Source organism: Malurus melanocephalus, unplaced genomic scaffold (assembly GCF_030028575.1).
Source record: "Malurus melanocephalus ecotype Western Australia unplaced genomic scaffold, MMel_1.1 scaffold_317, whole genome shotgun sequence".
Taxonomy (NCBI): domain Eukaryota; kingdom Metazoa; phylum Chordata; class Aves; order Passeriformes; family Maluridae; genus Malurus; species Malurus melanocephalus.
Window position 1 is genome coordinate 385,825 of NW_026623549.1, and position 20,266 is coordinate 406,090.

The 20,266-nt window shown below is 40.5% G+C and overlaps 1 protein-coding gene across 6 annotated transcripts in view; it reads left to right on the forward strand.

Annotated features, from left to right (window-relative positions):
* Positions 1–19,062, forward strand: part of PIK3CB (phosphatidylinositol-4,5-bisphosphate 3-kinase catalytic subunit beta) — an 82,668-nt gene extending 63,606 nt beyond the window's left edge. For all 6 annotated transcript variants that reach the window (XM_057377498.1, XM_057377494.1, XM_057377496.1 and 3 more), the window contains 13 exons: positions 1,160–1,213; positions 1,931–2,119; positions 2,953–3,074; positions 3,969–4,112; positions 5,061–5,160; positions 7,370–7,548; positions 8,177–8,286; positions 8,595–8,673; positions 13,546–13,713; positions 14,132–14,255; positions 15,313–15,458; positions 16,278–16,410; positions 16,881–19,062. In XM_057377498.1, coding sequence (XP_057233481.1) covers positions 1,160–1,213; positions 1,931–2,119; positions 2,953–3,074; positions 3,969–4,112; positions 5,061–5,160; positions 7,370–7,548; positions 8,177–8,286; positions 8,595–8,673; positions 13,546–13,713; positions 14,132–14,255; positions 15,313–15,458; positions 16,278–16,410; positions 16,881–17,018 — 1,686 coding nt within the window. In that variant the 3' untranslated portion in view covers positions 17,019–19,062. The remainder of the gene's footprint in view (positions 1–1,159; positions 1,214–1,930; positions 2,120–2,952; positions 3,075–3,968; positions 4,113–5,060; positions 5,161–7,369; positions 7,549–8,176; positions 8,287–8,594; positions 8,674–13,545; positions 13,714–14,131; positions 14,256–15,312; positions 15,459–16,277; positions 16,411–16,880) is intronic.
* The last annotated feature ends 1,204 nt before the right edge of the window (positions 19,063–20,266 follow it).

Here is a 20,266-nt window from a genome sequence, read left to right on the forward strand (position 1 = left end):
GAATAATTCTGAAAAGCACGGGGAGGCAAGAATCAAACATATAATTAGGACACTGTGGTTTTGTTTATGCATGTTTTCACACACAGAATGTAAATAAGATTTCTAGCCAAGCAGCAGATGTAATGCATGATATTAATGAGAGTTTCACACAGAGAAAARAAATAAAACAAGTTAGGATACCTTTCTAAGGATTTTAGCTGCTGGGTATTTATGCTCTGATTCTTGCAGTCTTTTGTTGTTTCTCACATTGTCTGAGTAAAGACAACACAAGACTTGCTGGACTTRKGGCTGGGGGTGCTGTTGAATTCCTGGGTGATGGGGGAGGCAAAGCTCTCAGGATAAAGGAATTGGTGTAGTTCCTTAGACATTTTTGTGCATAGAGATTTCATTTTATCATTTGTTCCTCAAAGCAGCAGCATCTGGCAGCTGTAGACAGACATACCTGACCAGTCCAGCTGGGCCAATTGGCCCAGGCAGTCACCCTCTAACACCTGGCTTGGTTGCAATAGTGTGCAGAATGCACTTTGAAGAACTGCAGTTGCTTCTAGATTGCTTTCTCCATCGTGAACTTCAAACACCAGGTAGAAGGTTCAAAAGGAAAAAAAAAAATCACAAAAAAAAAAGGAGGGAAGATCCACATCTAGAGAAGTACCTGGAAACACCAATTGAGATCATGTGGGCAATCTGAGAACACAGTGAAAGGACTTGGCTTRTGCATTCACACTGGAATAGATGATTAGAAGTACAGATCTGTGGGCATGGAAATAGTGCCCTTGAAAACAGCACAAGGTGAAAGGTGAAAAAGCAAAGGATAACTTGAAGTTGAGGAATTGGTTTGCTGTAGTGAAAAACAAGCAGGAAATGCAGAAACAGAAAGCAAGGTGCCATCAGAAAGGCTGTTTAATGTAGCCCARGAGTGATGAAGAAGGAAATAACTGAGGTTATCATGAGCAGTGCTGTTCCTGATCTACCTAGACCTGCAGATGAGAAAAGSGGCACTGCACAGAAATCCATGTTATGTCACTGTATATACAAAAGAATAATGTTGGAACTGTGTAACAGTGTAATTTCCTTATCTGCTTCATTTCTGTAATGCTTATCCTTTCAATGCAGTCAGATTGGGTTTAAATCTAATGTATTTAAAAYTGACTTTTTGCAGATACTTGAAAAGGCAGCTGAGATTGCAAGAAACAGTGACAATGCTGCAATGGCGGTGAGTAGCATCTAAAGACTACTTTAGAACTAATTTTCTGGACATTTTTGTTTTTTATCTTCTGCATCTGTCTAGAAATAAATAAGTCAACTGCTCAAATAGCAATTCTATTTGCTCCGTATTCTTATGAATCTCTTTGAAATACCTTAAAAATCAGATACATATGCTTTTTCCAGTGTATTTTGGACTTGTCTATATTTTGTCAAAAATCTTTACATAATCTATGGATTTGGAGCACAGCTAAGATTTAYATGAGATCTGGAAAACAATTTCTGATTAGAAGACAAAAATAAGTGTCTGCCTACTTGGCAAATGTGTTTTCTTCTGAGTGTTGCAAWAGTATATTTTTGTTTCTAATCAAAATTAATAATTTTACATTTATCTATTACATTTGCTCACTTCAAAAACAAAAGAAGAAAGTATAYGCATCCTAARTGAAAGTGCTCCATGTTGGAGTTGRAAAACAGAAATATTGCCATCTAGTGTCCTTCACTCTAAAKTTGAGTTGCTTTTTCAGAAACTTGTGCACACTGAACTTGTTATCTGCTGTTTACAGTGCTTACAGTAAGAGATCTGAAAATAAGGCACAGTAGTCATTCCCTTGTGTTTCATGAGTTTTATTGGATGTTCCTCCTGCTCTAGGACTGCTAATATTTGAGCTACCATACAAGGATCTTACTGAATTTATCACACCATTATACATTTTTCATTTCCTAGGGTCGAGGTGGTAAGAAGTTTTATGTTGTGCTAAAAGATATAATGGAAAGAGATCCTTTATCTCAGCTTTGTGAAAATGAAATGGATCTCATTTGGACTTTGCGGTATGACTGTCGTGAAAATTTCCCACAATCATTGCCAAAACTGCTGCTCTCTTTAAAGTGGAACAAACTTGAAGATGTTGCTCAGGTAGGAGAAATGACAATGATGGTGGGGGAAAATGCTGCAGTCAAATCATCAGTAAATAGGATTTCTATCCCAAGTGTAGCCAGTTTGAAATAGTGCTATGGTGTAAAGYGAATTCAGTGTTTGACTTCTGCAGCCCAGACACATAAAGAACTAACCAGCTGTTTATGAGAAAATGGACTTAATAACTAAACTATATTCCTGGTTTTATCAATTCAGCTCAAAAATACTAAGTCTCTTTTAGAAATAAACTCTTGTATTTGATTGTCTTTAATCTAGTAGCTCAGTGGTCCATGGAGTTATGCCCAGCAGATTCAAGCAGCTTTCTTGAATTATTTACCATGCAAATCTCATCCCAGCTCTCAATGGATTTGCAGGATTTTAGTGAAGCAGGTGCAGAGTAGGAATTGCCCTTACTGCTGCCATAACCTCCCTGCTCAGCAGAGTAGCAGGGGGACAGCACTTGATAGCAGAATTCACAAGGCAGTATTTATTCTCAAAGCAGAATTCAGCCATTTGAAAAAAAAAATCCTCTTGCTTTCATTGAAGTGACACAATCATTAATGAGAACCAGAGAAAGGACAGCTGAAATACTTGAAATAACTGGGATAAAAATACTGGCCTCTGCATAATTGTATTGTCACATGTAGTAAACCTGCCTTGTTAGGGAAGAAATTGTGRTTATTTCTTTACAGAAAAAGATATTGTTACACCAAGGCCAAATTTGAATTTTCTCTGCAACATGCATTGTTCATTCCCATTGTAACCACCTCTGCAGTAATTTCAGCTAAGGGAGGAGCTCTGTGTCCTTACCTGTCACTGTCTTTTTGTCCCAGCTTCAGGCTCTCCTGCAGATATGGCCCAAGCTGCTGCCCAGAGAGGCGTTGGAGCTGCTGGATTTCAATTACCCCGACCAGTACGTCAGAGAATATGCAGTGGGTTGTTTGAGGCAGATGAGGTATGTAAAGGTTTCTGGGGTGCAAAACTGCATTCTGTTTGCTCACAGCTAAAAAGCAACCCCAAGAGGAAAGAGCTAAACATTGCCTGCCATGAATAGGTGGCCAGATAAAGCAGTCTGATTTCTAGATAGGYTCATTGGCAGCTGAATAAAACCACCTTACTCTGACTCCTTGTAGTCAATGGTGATTGTTTTCCATGTTGCAAGGAGAGCACCAGTGCATCTTTGTCCCAGAGAGGGTTGGGTGTTCATCCCAACCCTTGAGCAAAGGGAAAGCGAGAAACTGTGAAACTTTTTAATAACAAAGAGAAGAATATTCCTATAGTCAAATACTGTAAAGCCTGACATCCAGCCACCTCCACTCTCTGTCAGGGATTGGCTGTATCATTTAAGAGGAATGTAAGCTGTGGTATGTAATAAATGATGAGACGATTCCTGGTTTGTTTTTGATTCACAGGAGTCTTCATTCTCTGCAGTTCTTCCCTTATTGCATTTCATTTGCTCTTCACTGTAACCTAGGGCAAGACTTGTGTAACATTATCATTACTGCGTATTTCCTGTCCTTGAATTCTCAATTCTCTTTGGTGAATAGTTTAGTGTATAATTTTTTAAATGGTCAAGGGTAGACTTTTGGGGTAAAAAAAAATTATTTTGACTTCTTTCAAATCCAAACAAACAATTTAGCTGCTGGGCTATCCTAAGAATACATCTGGAATTATTTCCATCTGGCAATTGCACTAAGTTGTGTATTGTCCTTCTCTGTGTGATGGAAAAATTGGGAGACACTCTTGCTGTTGAAAAAAATCTGTCACTGTTTGGTTTGTCATGTGCATCTGAATTTCTGGAGTGTCACTAATCTAGCTACTCTAACTGCTTCTATGTACCTCATTCTAGCGATGAAGAGCTCTCTCAGTATCTTCTCCAACTTGTGCAAGTCCTGAAGTATGAGCCTTTTCTGGATTGTGCACTCTCCAGATTTCTCCTGGAAAGAGCCCTTGGCAACAGGAGAATAGGACAGATGTTGTTCTGGCATCTGAGGTAGGAGTTTTTCCTTTTTGTCTTATTAAAAACTATTGAGCCTGACTGGACTTTCACATATGATTTCTTGAGGATTTTTCTAAATGAGCCATTATGCTAGTGCCCCACAAGTCCTCTTTGTTTGTTTATCTTTGGCATCTATAGATCAGACCTCTCATTAAAATAAATTAAAGTGGYCTGTAATTACCATTTGATGAAAGTATTCCAAACTGCATTCAGCTCTGACTACCTGATGAGTTAGGTTTGTAAATACCCTTAGTGTTTGTTTTGGTTGGGGGTGCAGTAAAGGCACAATATTTATACCTCACAGTTGGGAAAAATTATTATYGTTGCAAGTCTAACAGAAAATAAAAGCTGTTCTGTGTGCTCTTGCTACTTTTGATGAGCAGTTTCATGAATGGCAGAAGCCTTGCAGAATGGACTGGGRTAGGTTGATTCTGTCTTTAGAATACAATTAATTTTAATATTTCTAGCTAAAAAGAACATTGTTACATAAAAATGTTTTGCAGGATAATTTGCCCTGATATAAAGTTCAGGGGTTTGTTTTGAAGTGTTTTCCTTCAGGTAAATCGTGTTTTCCCTTACAAAGATTGGAGAATGCGTGGTTTAACATCATCCCTGCAGTGACTTCTCAGTGCTGCTCTGAACAAAAAGGGTCCTGAAACAGGGGTTCAGTCACTCCCTCTTGGCATGAACACTGCTGCCTCCAGAGCTGTCCTGAGCCTTGAAACAAGGATCATGCATCAAAACTGCCCTGTCCTCATCTTCCTTAGCCTAGAAGGGTTCTGACATTTCTTAAGAAATTTGGGGTTGTGTTTCAGCTGCATGAGCACGAGGTGTTTTAATGTTTATTTGGGAGGTTTTTGTGTTTGTTTYGTTTTTTTTTTAATGAGTGGAACARCACGRGTCTGTAAATGCTGTGGTGTGATGAGAGCTTTTCCCTTGCAGGTCAGAGGTTCACATCCCCGCCGTGTCGGTGCAGTTTGGTTTGATACTGGAAGCTTAYTGCAGGGGGAGTGTGGCTCATATGAAGGTGCTGGCTAAACAGGTAGGGGCTTCCCTTCTGCTGTCATCCTGACCTATCCAAGCCTGCAGCTCCCATCCTCATTCCATTGYTCCTGTGGGGTGTATGGGCCACTGTGGCAAAGGTGGGCAATGGGGAGAAGGAGGCAGGAGTGCTACAGGGAACAAAGGATGAGTGGTGGCACAGAGGGCAGCCTGTGCTGTGGGGCCTCAGGGAGCTGCTTTTAGTGTTCTGAGCCATGTGAGGCACTTTCAGCAGTGTGTGTGTATTCTGGATACAACAGAGACTCTCTGGATTAACTGAACAACAGCTTCTGTGCATTTGACCTTTTTCCCCARTAGGGGTACAGCTTTTTCTAAATTTTACCCAGATTACTCCAGGATTACTTCATGCAGCTTTGGCTTTTGTTGGAGGTGATGCAAATCACCCAAATACTCACTTTAGTGTTAGTATAGATCTATCATTTACACACAGACACAAAACAAAGAAAGAACAAAGGARAGGCATGTTTGCTTTTAAATACCCTAATAGGCATGAGAGGTTTGCTTTTAAAAATACTAATAAATGTTCATTAACACTAATCTGTGATCATTAAGAGACACTCACAAATCATCTTTGAAGTCTCTAATGCAGTTTTAGTGTGTTAATTTAGATTGTGATCATAAAAATATTTGAAAATTATCTCTCTTTGGAGTGAAAATATTTACTGTATCAGGCCACAGTGATTCACTCAGTGGATGACTAATGAATTGTTTGTCTGMATTGAAACTGTGCTTTGGGAGCACGTGGAACAGGGATGTTCTGTTGTGCTCTTTATTTCTGYAGCCCACAGGACGTGGAAAAGACCATCTCTTCCATGTGTGCTTGTTAACATTGTCAAAATCATGAAAAGAGTAGGTAGTGCAATGCTTTAAGCAATAGATGTAAGGTCAGTAAAGTTTTTGTGCACTTTACAGGAAGCAAATGTCAGTACAATCAAAGAAGGGGCAAAAAAATTCCCAACTGTGCAAACACGGAAGAAATTCAAAGTAGAAATACTTCAAAAAGTTCCTGTTTGTACAACACAGGTTCCATTTTGTTCCCTTGTCACTGATGTTTGTACAGCTCCTAGAATAGTGGAAAAGCAGAGTGCTTTTGGTTTTGACAGATGGCTGACCTGGCAGGTCTCCACTGCCCAGTTTTATAATCAAACTCCATACAATTTCCACAGCATCCTGCCTGACAGGGTTCAGTCTGTGGGAGGGGTGAGTTTTGACTCAGCACCTTGTAAGTTAGACTGAAGCTTCCTTGTATAGAAAACAGCTTTCATAATTATTACGTGCTGCTGTTTGCTGCAGAATCTSTGTATTGCTCAGCTTGTTAACTCTGGCTGGTGCAAACACAGCTGATTGTTAAAAGAATTATTTCATATTTGGTCAAAAAGTTGCTTAAATGTAGAAATTGTACTTGTTGTATGTGCTGTCTGGGTTTGCTACCAAAGGGCTTTGCTCTRTCTGTGTCACACATTTACATCACCAATTTTCTTAGACATTATGTACCGGTAGAAAACTTTGCAAAACCAAAGGGGGAAAAGCTGTTAAACCCACCTGTGCTATTGCAAATAATTGCCTTGACTATTTTACACATTTTATTAAAAACTTTGCTCAGTTGAGATGCCATGATTTGGAACACCTTAGTCAATTCAAGCTCTTGTCTTATGCCTGACTTCAGCAGGATTTTAATGACAAACATTTAAGACTTTGAAAATTGTCTGCAAGTGGTCACATGTSTGTGCCTCATTGGATGCAACTTAATATGAACAATGAAATATCTGCATCCACAGCTCATCTCAAGTAATGCCTCAGTCTGTTAGAGGATTAAATAATCTGTATTTCTGTTGACTTCAGTATGCATAGAGGCACCTGTGTTGTGTGTTTTGTTGAAGTAGGGAACTAAAAATTTAACTTTGAAGAAGAAATTGGTGTTAATCTATCATACATTAAAATGCTCATACAGTTTTTTTGGAAATGTTAAGTTATGCTTTTAAGAGTTTAGGAGTTTTTATCCTATCAGTACCTCTATTAATTATGAAAATGGTATTTCTGAACCATAGGTGACTTAATTTCTGTCCATTATGTCCATTTAAAAAAAGTAGTAGAGTTATTTAATACTTGTTTTTGTTTTGAAATGGGATTTTGCATTGTATTACATTTCAAATCAGAGCAATAACTTAATGATAAAATATCTCTTTCAGGTGGAAGCCCTCAATAAAATGAAGACTTTAAATAGTCTAATTAAGCTGAATGCCATGAAGCAAAGCAAAGCAAAAGGAAAAGATGCAATGCACACGTGTTTGAAACAAAATGCTTACAGAGAAGCACTTTCTGACCTCCAGTCTCCTCTGAATCCTTCTGTTATACTTTCAGAACTGCAGTAAGTAAAGAATGAGCACAATTTGACTGTAGTTTGTGTGGAAACGTAGAGCAGAAACACATCYGTGTGTGAACTTCCTCTGGCTGCATTGTTCAGCACATGTGCTGCCACAGGGAACTTTTCCTAYAGTGACAGAAGGCCTGCTGGGAATCTTCCTGAGGTTAAGACATCAGTTAAATTAGAATATTTTTGTGACCCACTATGACACTTAATGCTCTCTTAGTCAATGCATTACCATGGCTAAATGTATTTAAGTATAAGCCTAAAAGTGAATGAGATTGCATTCCTGGCTTCTGTTTATAACAATAAGTACAAAGCCACTAAAACTTTTTACAGCATTTAAAGTCAAAAAATGGATGGGGAGGGATATAAAGAAAACAATGTTCTCTGAAAATGAGTATGCTTGATTTAAGCAGTAGAGATACATTCACCAGTTACAAATACATTCCACATAAAACATGCWTAGCTGGGTAAGTGCTCATGACACAGCAGCAGAATGAAAGCAGAGAGAACCTTAAAGTACTTCCAAATTTGAAATCTACATGTTCTCTTGTGTTCTGAACATGTTTAGATCTTTTCAGTTGAATTACTCCTATTTGACTAAAAAGTCTGTTGTATTTTCATCTAGTGTTGAGAAGTGTAGATATATGGATTCTAAAATGAAGCCTCTCTGGATAGTATACAACAACAAAATGTTTGGAGGAGATCTTGTGGGGATCATCTTTAAAAATGGTGATGGTAAGCAATGCTAGAAATTTGAATTTTTTCCTTTTCCCCCTTCATTCCCGTGCTTGCACATAAGCTGGGCTGGGAATGTGTTTTGCACTAGTATAAACATGGATTACTCTGACATCAGTAAAAAAAATTAGGCATCTTCTGACTAAGTTTCAAGGCACAGACATTGSCAGTCAGGATGATGTAATTACAATTAATACCACTTTAACCCTTAGGCTGGGTGAGTATTTTTAGACCCCTTTCTCTGAAGGCCTTGGAAACCTGAGSAAGTTTGTGAGAAACTGAAGCAGCAGTTTCACCTCTCATTGCAGATCTGCGCCAGGACATGTTGACACTCCAGATTCTGCGCTTGATGGACATTCTTTGGAAAGAGGCTGGCCTGGATCTCCGGTAAGCATCTCCTGAGGGCTGCTTTGTTTGGATGGAGAGTCTACTTTTAGGAGTAAAGCTTTCCTGTTTTGAAGTACCTTCCCTACTGTCCCCTTTCTGCACATCTGCCTGGGTGCCCAGAGGTGTCGGCAAGGTGACACCAAGGTGAACAGGCTGTGGGAAGTGTTCCCTTCTCTCCTTCCTGCTGGGAGCAGAGCTCTCATTGCTGTCCACACCAGCACTTACAGCTACTGGAAACATCTTCAACTCTGAAATCACTTTCTCTTGTTAGTAAAACACTGTTTGGATGCCACAAATCATTTTTCCAACCAGAAATATGTTTGCATTTTCCAAAGTCTCTTGCAAAGCAGCTTCCTTACCTTCATGTGCTTGATRAGGTAGACATGACTTTGTAGGAATACTAGAGGATTCCAAAAAGAAACAGTATCAGTCATTGCTCAGTGTTATCACACAACCCTTTAGTATATGGGAAACTTTTCCACCCAAATTTATGGACCAGTTTTTGGTAATATGATTCTCAAATTCTAATTGCACTTTAAGAGAGTAGTCCTGAAGAAGGTATTGAGTGTCGCATTGTTATAAACCGTTTTTAGCCATAAATTAAGGTTTGAATGCTTGTGCAAGAGCAAATGTTCTTTACAAGTCTAGAAGTATTTATATTTAAATATTACCTGAAATATTTAATTTAGGTTCTTTGAGCTTTTTTCAAAATTTTTATGGTTCAAGCATAATAATGGGAACTATATCAGGCATGTAACATCAGCACAGGTAAGGACATTTATAAACCTGTTACACTGCTTAAGGAAAGGTGGGRATGTTACAATTACAAATTGCTTCTGGCAATGTACATTTGCGATGAGAAAAGCTGAGCACTGACTTGAGAAAACCTTAGATAATTTATGTCATTATAAATTGACTGTGGGGAGGCTGATCCAGCATTTGGGGGCAAGGACAACCTCTGGCAGCAGTGGAATCCCAGATGAGGCATTCTTCAGTAGCTGCCTTCCCAGAAGCTGAGTTTGTGGTTCCGGCCTGGGCCACACACCGTGCCTAGCAAACAGGAATRGTGATTAGAGTCATCAAATATGCTTTTCCTGACTAAGGCATTTTTTAAAAACTCARCAAAGGAAAAGCGAAAAGTAGCTCTGATGTCCAAGATTTTTCTTGAAACTCTGAGAAAAAAAAAAAGTAGAAAGGGGAAGTTCCTAGTGAGAATTGAAGTGCTATATTTGGCCTCTTCCATTTATTTGCTTAATGGGAGCATCTTCCTTCCATTCATCCTCTCATAGTTGCCATTATAAAATGAAATTGTGGGACTGAGGCAGGGTTACAATTCACTGTCTGTGAAGGAGATTAATCAGGCAGTTGCCAAGAGAAGGCTCTGAAATTACCTTCCTTGGAAAAAGAGTTGGACAAAACATCACTCTCAACACCCAGAGCATGAGGACACAGCCATGAGGGTGAGGCTTTGTCATCTCCGTGTTTATGGCCTGCATGTCTCTCAGGAAAAGAGCTCCATAATCCATGAAGTACCAGTGGTGGTGATGAGCTCTTTGCCATGTTCCTGAGTCAGGACCCATTGGCTACTTTTTGTTTGGGTGAGAGGCATGGTCTCAGAAAAGTGGTGTCAAAGAGCTGCTTTCCTGACAAATGCAGTGCCATATRCCAGCAGCAATGAGCACAGTCTTTGCTTCTTGCTCTGTATCATCCTTAGTTTCCATGAATTATTTCCACTTSTGGATGCACAATGAATTTTGCACTTTCCAGCCTTTTCCACTACAGAGGGTGTGGTAACTCCATCCARGTAAAAGCAGAGCTTCTCCTTTGTGCCTGCAGTGTCAGAGCAGAAGCTCTTGCTGTTGCCTCTCTCTTCCCATCAGTCACATTTTGCCCCAAGCAGATTGTGCAGCTTCCATGAGGCACAGATCAAATGGCAGCCAATGCACTGCTGTCAGACTTGGGGACAGGATCAATTCCCTTCTAACTGCACTGCAATCTGCACTCGGTTGTTTAGCAGTGATTGAAAATGAAATCTTAGCTCAGTCTGTGTCTAAATCAAACATGATATTCCCAGTGGGATTTCTCAGCTCTAGTGAGGAACACCAAATATATATTAATTTTGAGAGCTGAAAGATGAGAAGTGTTTGTTTGTTTGTTTGTTTAACTGTCAACTAATTTGTCTCGTGGGTAACAAACAGGGCAGGGGGTGTGTCAAAGGGGACCCCTGTGTGCAGGAGGATGGAGCCATGTGCTCCTGTAGGTGCTTCATCCTGGGCTCTCACTGTGTGTGCAAAGCCAAAAAAAACTGGGGTGTAGGTTGGATCTGCACCCCAGAACAGAGCCAGCCAGGAGCACCAATGGCCAGCACCCAAACACTCACATTTAGGGTGTCTGCCTTGGGTCAGTCAACCTCAAATGTCAGCCAAGTAGCAGAGAGAAATGAACAAAGCAAAAAAGCCTATTTTTAAGTTAATCCCCACACCTAATAGTTTCCAAGAAAAACTATTACCTGAACATTGCGCTGGAAATAGTTGTCCAATTACAAATATATGTTACAGCAGAGGATCACAGCATCTGTGTTCCCAAGGATGCTGTGGGGCCTGTGGTGCTGCACCTCTCAGGAAAATCCTTGTATCACCTTTATCTGTGTTATAGCGTCMAAGTTGTGTTAATGGAGAAACAAGTAAAGTAACAGCAACAGAAAAAGGTGAAATGGAGGAGTTTGAGTCACCTTTGCTGTGGTAAATGGTCATAAAGTACTTAACACTTGGTTACTTTTTGGACTGATACAGGACATTTTTTTTCAGTGCCTGTCTATAGTAGGTTTTCATTTTCATCTCCCTTATGTGTGTGAGATCTGAGGTTACATGGCTGTGTATGAATGAAATCAGAGTTCACTCACATACTGGAAAATGTATTTGTTACAAATCTAAAGAATGGCATAATTTTTAAACKATTGGACCTGAAGTTACAGAGAATATGTTGATAAATCATCAGTATTTTGTGTGTGTTTGGAAGGACACTGCTTTGGAAAATTAATCACCCAATGAACAGTTTTAAATGAGTGAAGAGAATTTTCTGTCCTGCCCAGGATTGTGGTATTGATCTGTCCATGGCTTTTGCTGGCTTTAAAAAGCAGGGAGCATATCCTGCTGACAGATGGTGAAGTCAGAAAGACCAGGATGAGATGGAAAGGGCCCAGAGGATTTGTCCCTAACTTGACTCCTGTCAAACTGTCTCTCTGACAAGGATGTTTTTTCCTCCAGTTGTAAGCACACAGCCCTCAAGGGGCTGAAGGCTTTCATCATTGCTTGCTTTTGAAGGGGAAGTTGTTGGCCGTGTGCCCGGTTCAGCTGCAGAAGGGTGGGTTGAAATGCCATGGAAGAAGGCCAGCGTGCACTTTAACCTGGCAGGGTTTGGCTCCCATTTGTGGTGTCGTGATAAGGATGGGCAGAGCTTCCTCGCGCCGGGAGCGCCGGTGTGCGGCCATTCCAGAGCTCTCCTGCTCCTTGGAGAGCCGCTGCTCCGGGGAGCTGGGCTGGGCTGGGACAGGGAGCAGAAACCTTCTGAGCCTGTGCTTCTTATGTTGTTTTGAAGTTGAGTGCTCTTGGAATATCCTGTTGAATTCAGTTTTCAGTTCACTTTGTTGCCAGTGGAGAAGAATCCCAGACCATATTGTTAGTGCTACTTGCACCACTYTAGTTATGTTATCCCTGAGGTGGAGAAACTGTTCAGTTCCCTGATAGCTATCAGGCCAAAAACTTGTTTTAAATTTTGTATGGAATTTAATTTATTTTTCTTCTATTGCTTGGAATAATAGGCTATCTCAGTTAAGATATGTGGTTATACTTTTTTAGCAATCAAACTTATCACCTGTTTTATATATAAATACTGAAAATGGCTTCACCATCAGTACTCTGTATATATATGTGTCTGTATGCACACACATCAATTTAATATGTCTTGCAATTGTTTTATACAGTTCTCTAAGTCAGCGAGTTCTGTATAGCGTTTTTTTGTAGGCATCCCTTCTCTTTTACATGGATCATGACCACAATTGAGATAATGTTCTTGGCCTGAGCTGCCAGGCACAAGAATAGACACCCCAATTTGTGATTCAATGCCTTTGAAAAGTTAGCTGTAAGTTTCCACTGCACACGCTGAGCTCCCATCTCATGGGATGTTGCCATTCCATTCAGCTTTTTAAGTATCTGGGGGGAGGAAATGTATTGGAAAAAAAAAATACACTTATCTAATTGGGCACATCTCTCCTTGATTCATCTTTAACTGTGTCTTACTGTAATGCAGTGATGTTGTTGGAGGTATTTTCACTGGTCACAGTATATGAATGYACAGATGTGTTCTGAGATACCAGGCAAATTCAGAGATTTATTCCTGTTTTCCACTGGGTTTCTATGCTTCTATGCTAAGAGCTGGAAAATATTCGTTATGTTAATGTTTAAAAGGTTTTCTATCATTTCCATTTGAAGTAGGAAAAAGGTGGGAAAAGATAAGATGCTCTTTTCCATCTCCAGCAATAATTTATGGGGAATGAACGGGAGCGGATCAGTGTCTCTCCAGGCAGGATTTCACAAACGCTGGCGCGGGGCTCCCTCTGTGGGTGCTCCTGGGAAATTACAAGTGACTGGGTTCCAGTCAAAAGGAAAAATTAGGCTTTCTTAAATGTCTCCCTTTTTTGCATATATGTACATAATGTTTTAAATGCATTGCTGGTCTCTTACCTTAACAAACAATTTCTGTATATTAACGTTAAAGAGTTCAAATGACTACTCGACCACCTCAAAAAAATGGATACACTAAAGAAACACTTTGCTATTTTATGTTCTAACGTGATTCTGTGTTTTGTTTCAGGATATTGCCATATGGCTGTTTAGCAACTGGGGATCACTCTGGCCTTATTGAGGCTGTTTCCAGTTCAGAAACCATTGCTGACATTCAGTTAAACAGCAGCAATGTTGCTGCAGCTGCTGCCTTCAACAAGGATGCGCTCTTGAACTGGCTGAAGGAATACAATTTAGGGTAATTTCTACAGTTATTCTCTCAGCTATAGGATAAGCTGCAAAATTCCTCCTTAAGTTTCTCCTTAAGTGTTGAGGAAGGCATGATTTGTTGCTTATTGTTTTTTTAGTATGTCAAATTCTGACTGAGATTCGTGGTACCCTTGGGCCTGGCATTTGCASCATTTTGTCTGTGTGTTGCTGTGTAAGTTATATTACATTTGGCARCACAAACAAACCCAAGAGAACTGCATGGGTCTTGAGCCTTGATGTTGCCTTTCATATTGCTTATTCTCCACAGCTACTTTTACAATATTTTTTCTCAGGTAGTTCTAGTTTTAGAGCATCCTGATGGACTTCTGGTTTAAAAAAGTAAAAATCCTTTTTGAGATCAAGGCACGAATTTGTGTGCACTGATATAATTTTCTTTGTGGTTGCAGAGAGGACTTGGATCGTGCCATTGAAGAATTTACTCTGTCTTGTGCTGGCTACTGTGTAGCTACATATGTACTGGGAATTGGGGACAGACACAGTGAYAACATCATGGTCAGGAAAAATGGACAGGTAAAAATCCTTTCAGTATGCAGAATGACTTTSATATCTCTGGTCTGCAAGAGTTACCTTGAGAAATTGTAATTTACCTCGTGCCTTGGTGAAATGAAAGCCAAACCCGGTTAGAACTGATGTTTGTGGTAATTGAGAACTGCAGAGAGCTTCAAGGAAAGGAAATGTAGTGCTGGTGGAAGGACAGAGCAATGCCTGTTCTGTCAGCAATTCTGTATCKAGAGAGGCTGTTCTGGAGAGCTTTTTCAGAATATCCAAGAGGTCTTTTAATGGTTCAGATCCATTGAATAAAAGTTGTCTTAGAGTATCCTTCAAAGTGCCACCCTTGAAAATCCACGAGTTACATTTTGGAGCAGTGTGGTTTCCCTGGAGTGAGTCTGTACAGCTCAGTCTGCAGAAATGCTCAGTGTGGAACCCAGGAGCAGCACAGTGCTGTGCACTCAGAACCTGGCTGAGCTCTTAGACATGTRCTTTCTTAATTGTTACACTGTACAGTAACTTGTCTGATTTAATTGTGACTATTCTTCCCTAAAAACTAGCAAGGGTTGTAAAATTGAGAGTTTTACAGATATTTGCAGTATTCTTTTAAGTCTGTACATCCTGGAAGAAGCTGAAATGCCCTTGTCTTTGATTCTGACATGGGGAACTGCCACAGGTTCCTTGAGACTGACTCAATTCTGCTCCCTTTGCCTCTGTGTAGGAAGGCCTTGGATATGATGATGTTGAGCCTCATGGGCTCATCCTTGGGCTCATTTTTCTGTCTGATGCTGCCATCAAGATGTGTAGTGGCAACAGCAGCTTAAACCTGAGAGAATATTTTGCACASAGATCTGCTGCAGTGGTCACTCATAAGAATGTGGATTTTATCACTGACTTAAATCTTGAAATGTTTTAGAACTAAATATTCCCAAAGAGTTTGAAACCATGGGTTATGGAGAGTCACATTAGGAGTTAACTGTTCTTCATACCAGCATCCTGTAGAGATATTAGAAAAGTGACAAATTTCACTGGAGCAATTAATTTTCATTTTGATTTTTTTGTTTTTGTTTTTGTTTAGCTCTTTCACATAGATTTTGGGCATATTCTTGGAAACTTTAAGTCCAAGTTTGGAATTAAAAGGGAACGGGTACCTTTCATACTCACCTATGATTTCATTCATGTTATTCAACAAGGAAAAACAGGGAACACAGAAAAATTTGGTCGGTGAGTGTTATTTTGATTTATTTGTAATTGAGATGCTAATTTCCAGCATACCAGAACCTATCTGGATTTGGTTTGCTCATTTGCACTTGGGTGGGAGCTGTGCCAACACACATTTACAGGGGTATCTGCTGCTCTCCCTGAGCTGGAATGTGCACAGATCACAGCAGAAGCAGAAGCTGCAGCTCTGCAGTTGCTTTAGATCTCCCACAGCAGGAGGTGGCAGCTTCTGCTGGGCTCAGCTCTGCCTTCAGCAGCTCTGGGCTCTAGGCAGGGCTGCCCAGCTGTTGTYCAAGCAAGATGCAGCTCTGCCCTTAGAACAGGCTCCCTTCTGCCCTTCCTGTCCATCGGGGCATGTTTACCAATCCTGGCCTTGCTTGGATGCCTGGACATAAAGAGCCACGTGCTCATATCCACCMGGCCTGGCAGTGGTTCAGTTTTGACCACAGAAGGATTTAAAGATGACAGAGATTACAGATGGGCTGGATTGGTGCAGAGGGACTGCTATAGAGCTTTGGCTTTTCTCCTGTAGCCCACCCTGTAGGATCAGGGCATTTCACCTAACAAATCGTTGGGAGATGGGACACTGCCATGGCCTCTGGCATTTTGTTCTTTCTGAAGARGAGCTGGTGGTGTTTTATACCAAGGGCTTGATGGAGAGGCAAGGAATGCATGAGAATGCTCTGGGGTTCTGCAGACACCTGTGTCCCTTGTGCTCCTGTGCTCCCACAGTGTGTGTGTGTCAGAGCAGATAACCCTGGCAGTGTTGTGCACGTTTCCATCGGGTGAGCTGTGCCATGTTGTGCTCCTGGCTGTTGGCAGGTTCCGGCAGTACTGTGAGGAAGCCTACCTGATCCTGCGCAAGCACGGCAACCTATTTATTACCCTCTTTGCACTGATGCTGACTGCAGGGCTGCCAGAGCTGACCTCTGTCAAGGACATCCAGTACCTCAAGGTAAAGTAACATCTACAGCTCACAAGGACTCAGCGTTTTGCCAGGATGTGAATTTCTTGTTCTGAGATAAATACATTTTAATTGTTTTCCATTTCTGTCAAGATTTCCATTCAGTCCTCAAAGCTTTGTTTTTCAGCTCTATAGAGCAAGGTCTGTAGTCAGTCCTAGTGCTCAAAGGATGAGTCARGATCCCTGTAGCTTAAATGGAATCATCTCAGGGGTGTTTTACATCTTGCTTCATACACAAGCATAGACCTGTAAAGGTGAAAATTATTTGCTTCATTCTTTTTCAGTTCTATCTTTAAACCCAGAAAGATGCATTATTTAAACCAATGTATGTATTGCTCAATGAATAATAAGTGAAAAAGTGTCAAGCCAGAACGAAATAGAATATGGCTTGTGTTGAAAGGTGAAGGAGACTCTGTGTTTTTTTTAAATACCTAACAGTACTTGTTTTCCTGTTGTCTTAGGACTCCCTTGCCTTAGGGAAGAGTGAGGAAGAGGCACTAAAACAGTTTAAGCAAAAGTTTGACGAAGCTCTGCGGGAAAGTTGGACTACTAAAGTGAACTGGATGGCTCACACTGTTAGAAAAGATTACAGGTCCTAGAAGATTGTGKCATTTGCACTAAGCTGAAGGTTACCTTGATAAGTGTTTGTAAAGGGTTTCTGTTGYATGGACCAACAAAACTTTGGGAAGCGTTGGGACAACGGTCTCAGGCACATGGTGGTTCTTGGGGAGTCCCAYACAGGGCAGAGGTTGGACTCTGATCCTGATGGGTCCCTTCCAACTCAGCACATTCTRKKATTCTATGGACTGATTCAGAACAAGAGAGGAAACAACAATGAAAACAAATGGACTGAATTGATTCCTGAGTCTTTTGCACTCTGCTTCTGAATGCTTGATTCCAAGACTGTCTCTACAATTAGTGAACATCCTGGATAATCAGTTCCTGCTGACTTTGCACGCTGAGAGCTACTAGGCATTTTTAAAAATTCTTTGGTACTTTATGGAGATGTAAATATTTGTTTTTATACGTTAGGGTAATATGCTCTAACATCTCCTCAGGAGGTTTGAAGACTTCTGACAGAACTGTTCTTTGTTTAAAGTTAGGACTTGAAGAGTACATTTTTTTTTTATATCCTAATCTGGCTAAAAATGAGCATATTGTGTATATTTTTCATATGACCTCTGCCCTACTGGCACAGATGCATTAATTCTACTGTAAATAGCAACCATGGTATCACTGTACTGCAGGGAGCTGCTCYGTGTCTCGTGCTGCTGCCGAAGGAAGGGTGGGTGTTTGGAGGGTGGGGGGAGACCTCTGAGAGTGGTGCAGCATCCAGATGTTCAGGGTTGCACAGTTTTGTTCCACTGGCTGAACACACAAAAGAAGCCTTTCASMRTGAGGAAGGTTAGGCCAATTCCAAACATGCCTGAGAATCCCTCACTGGTTACAGTCTCCCTCTCAGCCTCTGGGGCTTTGCCTTCCGCTCCCAGAGAGGCACAATTTGGTTTGGTTTCAGCAAGAAGCTCCTTCCAGCCTTACACTGAAATTYGTATCTCAGATCAGTCACTCCCTGCAAAATGTACTGACTCATGTAAGGGATGTTTTCAYTAAATATACTACACAAGTCGATTTTTAGAGCATACATACCAAAAACCCCAACTGTTTGGAAAAGCATGTGTTTATGGGAAAGATCATTCCACAGAACACCAATGCGAATTTTGRTCTTCTCTCTGTATTTATTAAAAGCTTGCAGTAATGTTGCTTTACCAAGATATATATGTTGAAGATGGTTGCTGAAGAAACTGGATTTGTTTTAATTTATTTAGTGAGGTACCAGGCTTTTAGGTGCTTAAATGGAGAGCAAATTTGTTAYGTGCAATAGGGAACTGCTGGTTAAAAGATGTAACAAACTGTTCCTGAAACATCAGCAAGAGAGGTTTTAACTACTGCTTGTTCTCCGAGGAACACTGGTAGCTCTTGATTCTTGTGGACATTTGAAAGAGAATTAAACATATATATTTACTTTTTGACTAAACAGTTGTTCTGCATAGAAATGTTGGATTATGTAGGAGTTTAATTAAAGTTGGTTTTACTTTGTTGAGAATGTTTTATTTTTGGTTGGTTTGGTGTTYCCTTGTTTCTTTYTATCTGGAGTCAGGGTGGCATTCTGTGTAGGGCATTGATTCTCTTGTCCTCACCCTTTGGGCTAATCTGTCKGAACAGATTTCTGCTTCTAGAATTTTCTAAAAGTAACTAGTACTGTGTGGGTTGGTTTTGTTGTGTTTCATTTTTGGGGATTTTATATACAATATAGTAGCATTTAAAGTGTGCCATGTCCCCTTTTTTAAAATTATTTCTATAGCAGATGGCAGGAAAGCTAAAAAGAAACTACGTTGTAGGTGACAGCTCTGCAAAAAGTAATTTCATCCTCAGATAATTCCCAGCATGTGAATTTGCATAAGGAGCTGTCCCTGGACGCATTATATTTTTCTGTGAGACAGCACTTGGACATCTCTTGTCTTGTTGAGGGAGACGTAACCTTCCCCAGAACTTTGAGATGAAGTTGGCGAGTGCACCTTGGCTGTGTGAGGTGGATGTGCTTGGAATCTGAGAGCAGGGAGCACGATGGCGTCTTTATTTCCTTTATTTCCACAGCCAAAAAGGGAACTCAGGTTCGTGTTCCAGTCCAGACTTCCTGGGAGACCTGGAATGGGTGGTTCAGTCTGTGCCTCAGGCTCCTCTCTGCAAAATTGCAGCTGAGAGCCTTGACCTCTGCATGTGGGAACCCCTTCCCTCCCTCCAGTGCCACCGGGATTACTGCAGAGTGAAGACCTTCTGTGCTGTTTGAGCGTTTTTTGGATGTGACTTTAATGCAGGTTATAAAAGTACTTGAGATGGTCAGAAAATCCCATTGCCTGTCTTCCTTGAGGAATGCTGAGATGATTAGGAAATGCTGCTTCTGATCAGTATTTGTGTTGGTTAATAGCCCTTGAAAGGCTGTGTTGTGTTTGTCTTTACCTGCTCTATGTTTACTCTTGGCAATTAATTAACAAGAATGGRGAAAGAAAGAGCTGTTAAATGGTCTGGTTTTGTGTTTGGCAGCAAAGACAATRTGCATTTTCCTTGTGTGAATCGATCTTGGTCTTCAAACAGCTGAGAAGAGATCCCATCTCACAGCAATGCTTTCCAGGCCGAGCTCTCASGGCTGAACCTGATGGGAAGCAGCATTTACCAGGTCACCAAAGTTAATTTGGTGATAGCTTCATGTTAAATTTTGAGCAGAGTCCTGCCTTGCTGAATTGTATTAGTAAACAGCTCACTTTCCCTGGTTTTCATGACACTTGCTACAGCCTGTGGCATACAGATTTCCATTCAGAAAATAAACAAGTAAAYAAATGAACTACTTTGTGAAAACTCAAAGGACAGGGAGTGTCCATCACTGTTTGTCATCCAAGAGAAGGCTGGAATTTTGGCACATCAGTCCATTGATTATTTCTGTACTTACCTCTCAATCCCAGCTCTAGTACTAAAATGGTAGGTTAACTTGGACTGATTCAGATCACATTGTTCTAGAACATTTTCAGAATTCAGAAGTCATCAAATGGTCAGATTATAATAAGAGAATTTAAAGATTTTGTGTTGAMCCTTCAGTTCACATGGTCTCGTGTTATGTTAATTACTTTTCTTTGTTTATGTCCACTGGAAAAATGAYTTTTCTTTCTCAAGGCCTTCATTGTACCTGGCAGAAGGAAAAGCTGCCTAGGTTGCTTTAAAAACCTCAGCTGAAATTTGGTATATGCAGTGTGTAAATGATCTTCCTTTGTTCTGGTTTATTATTGATTGCATG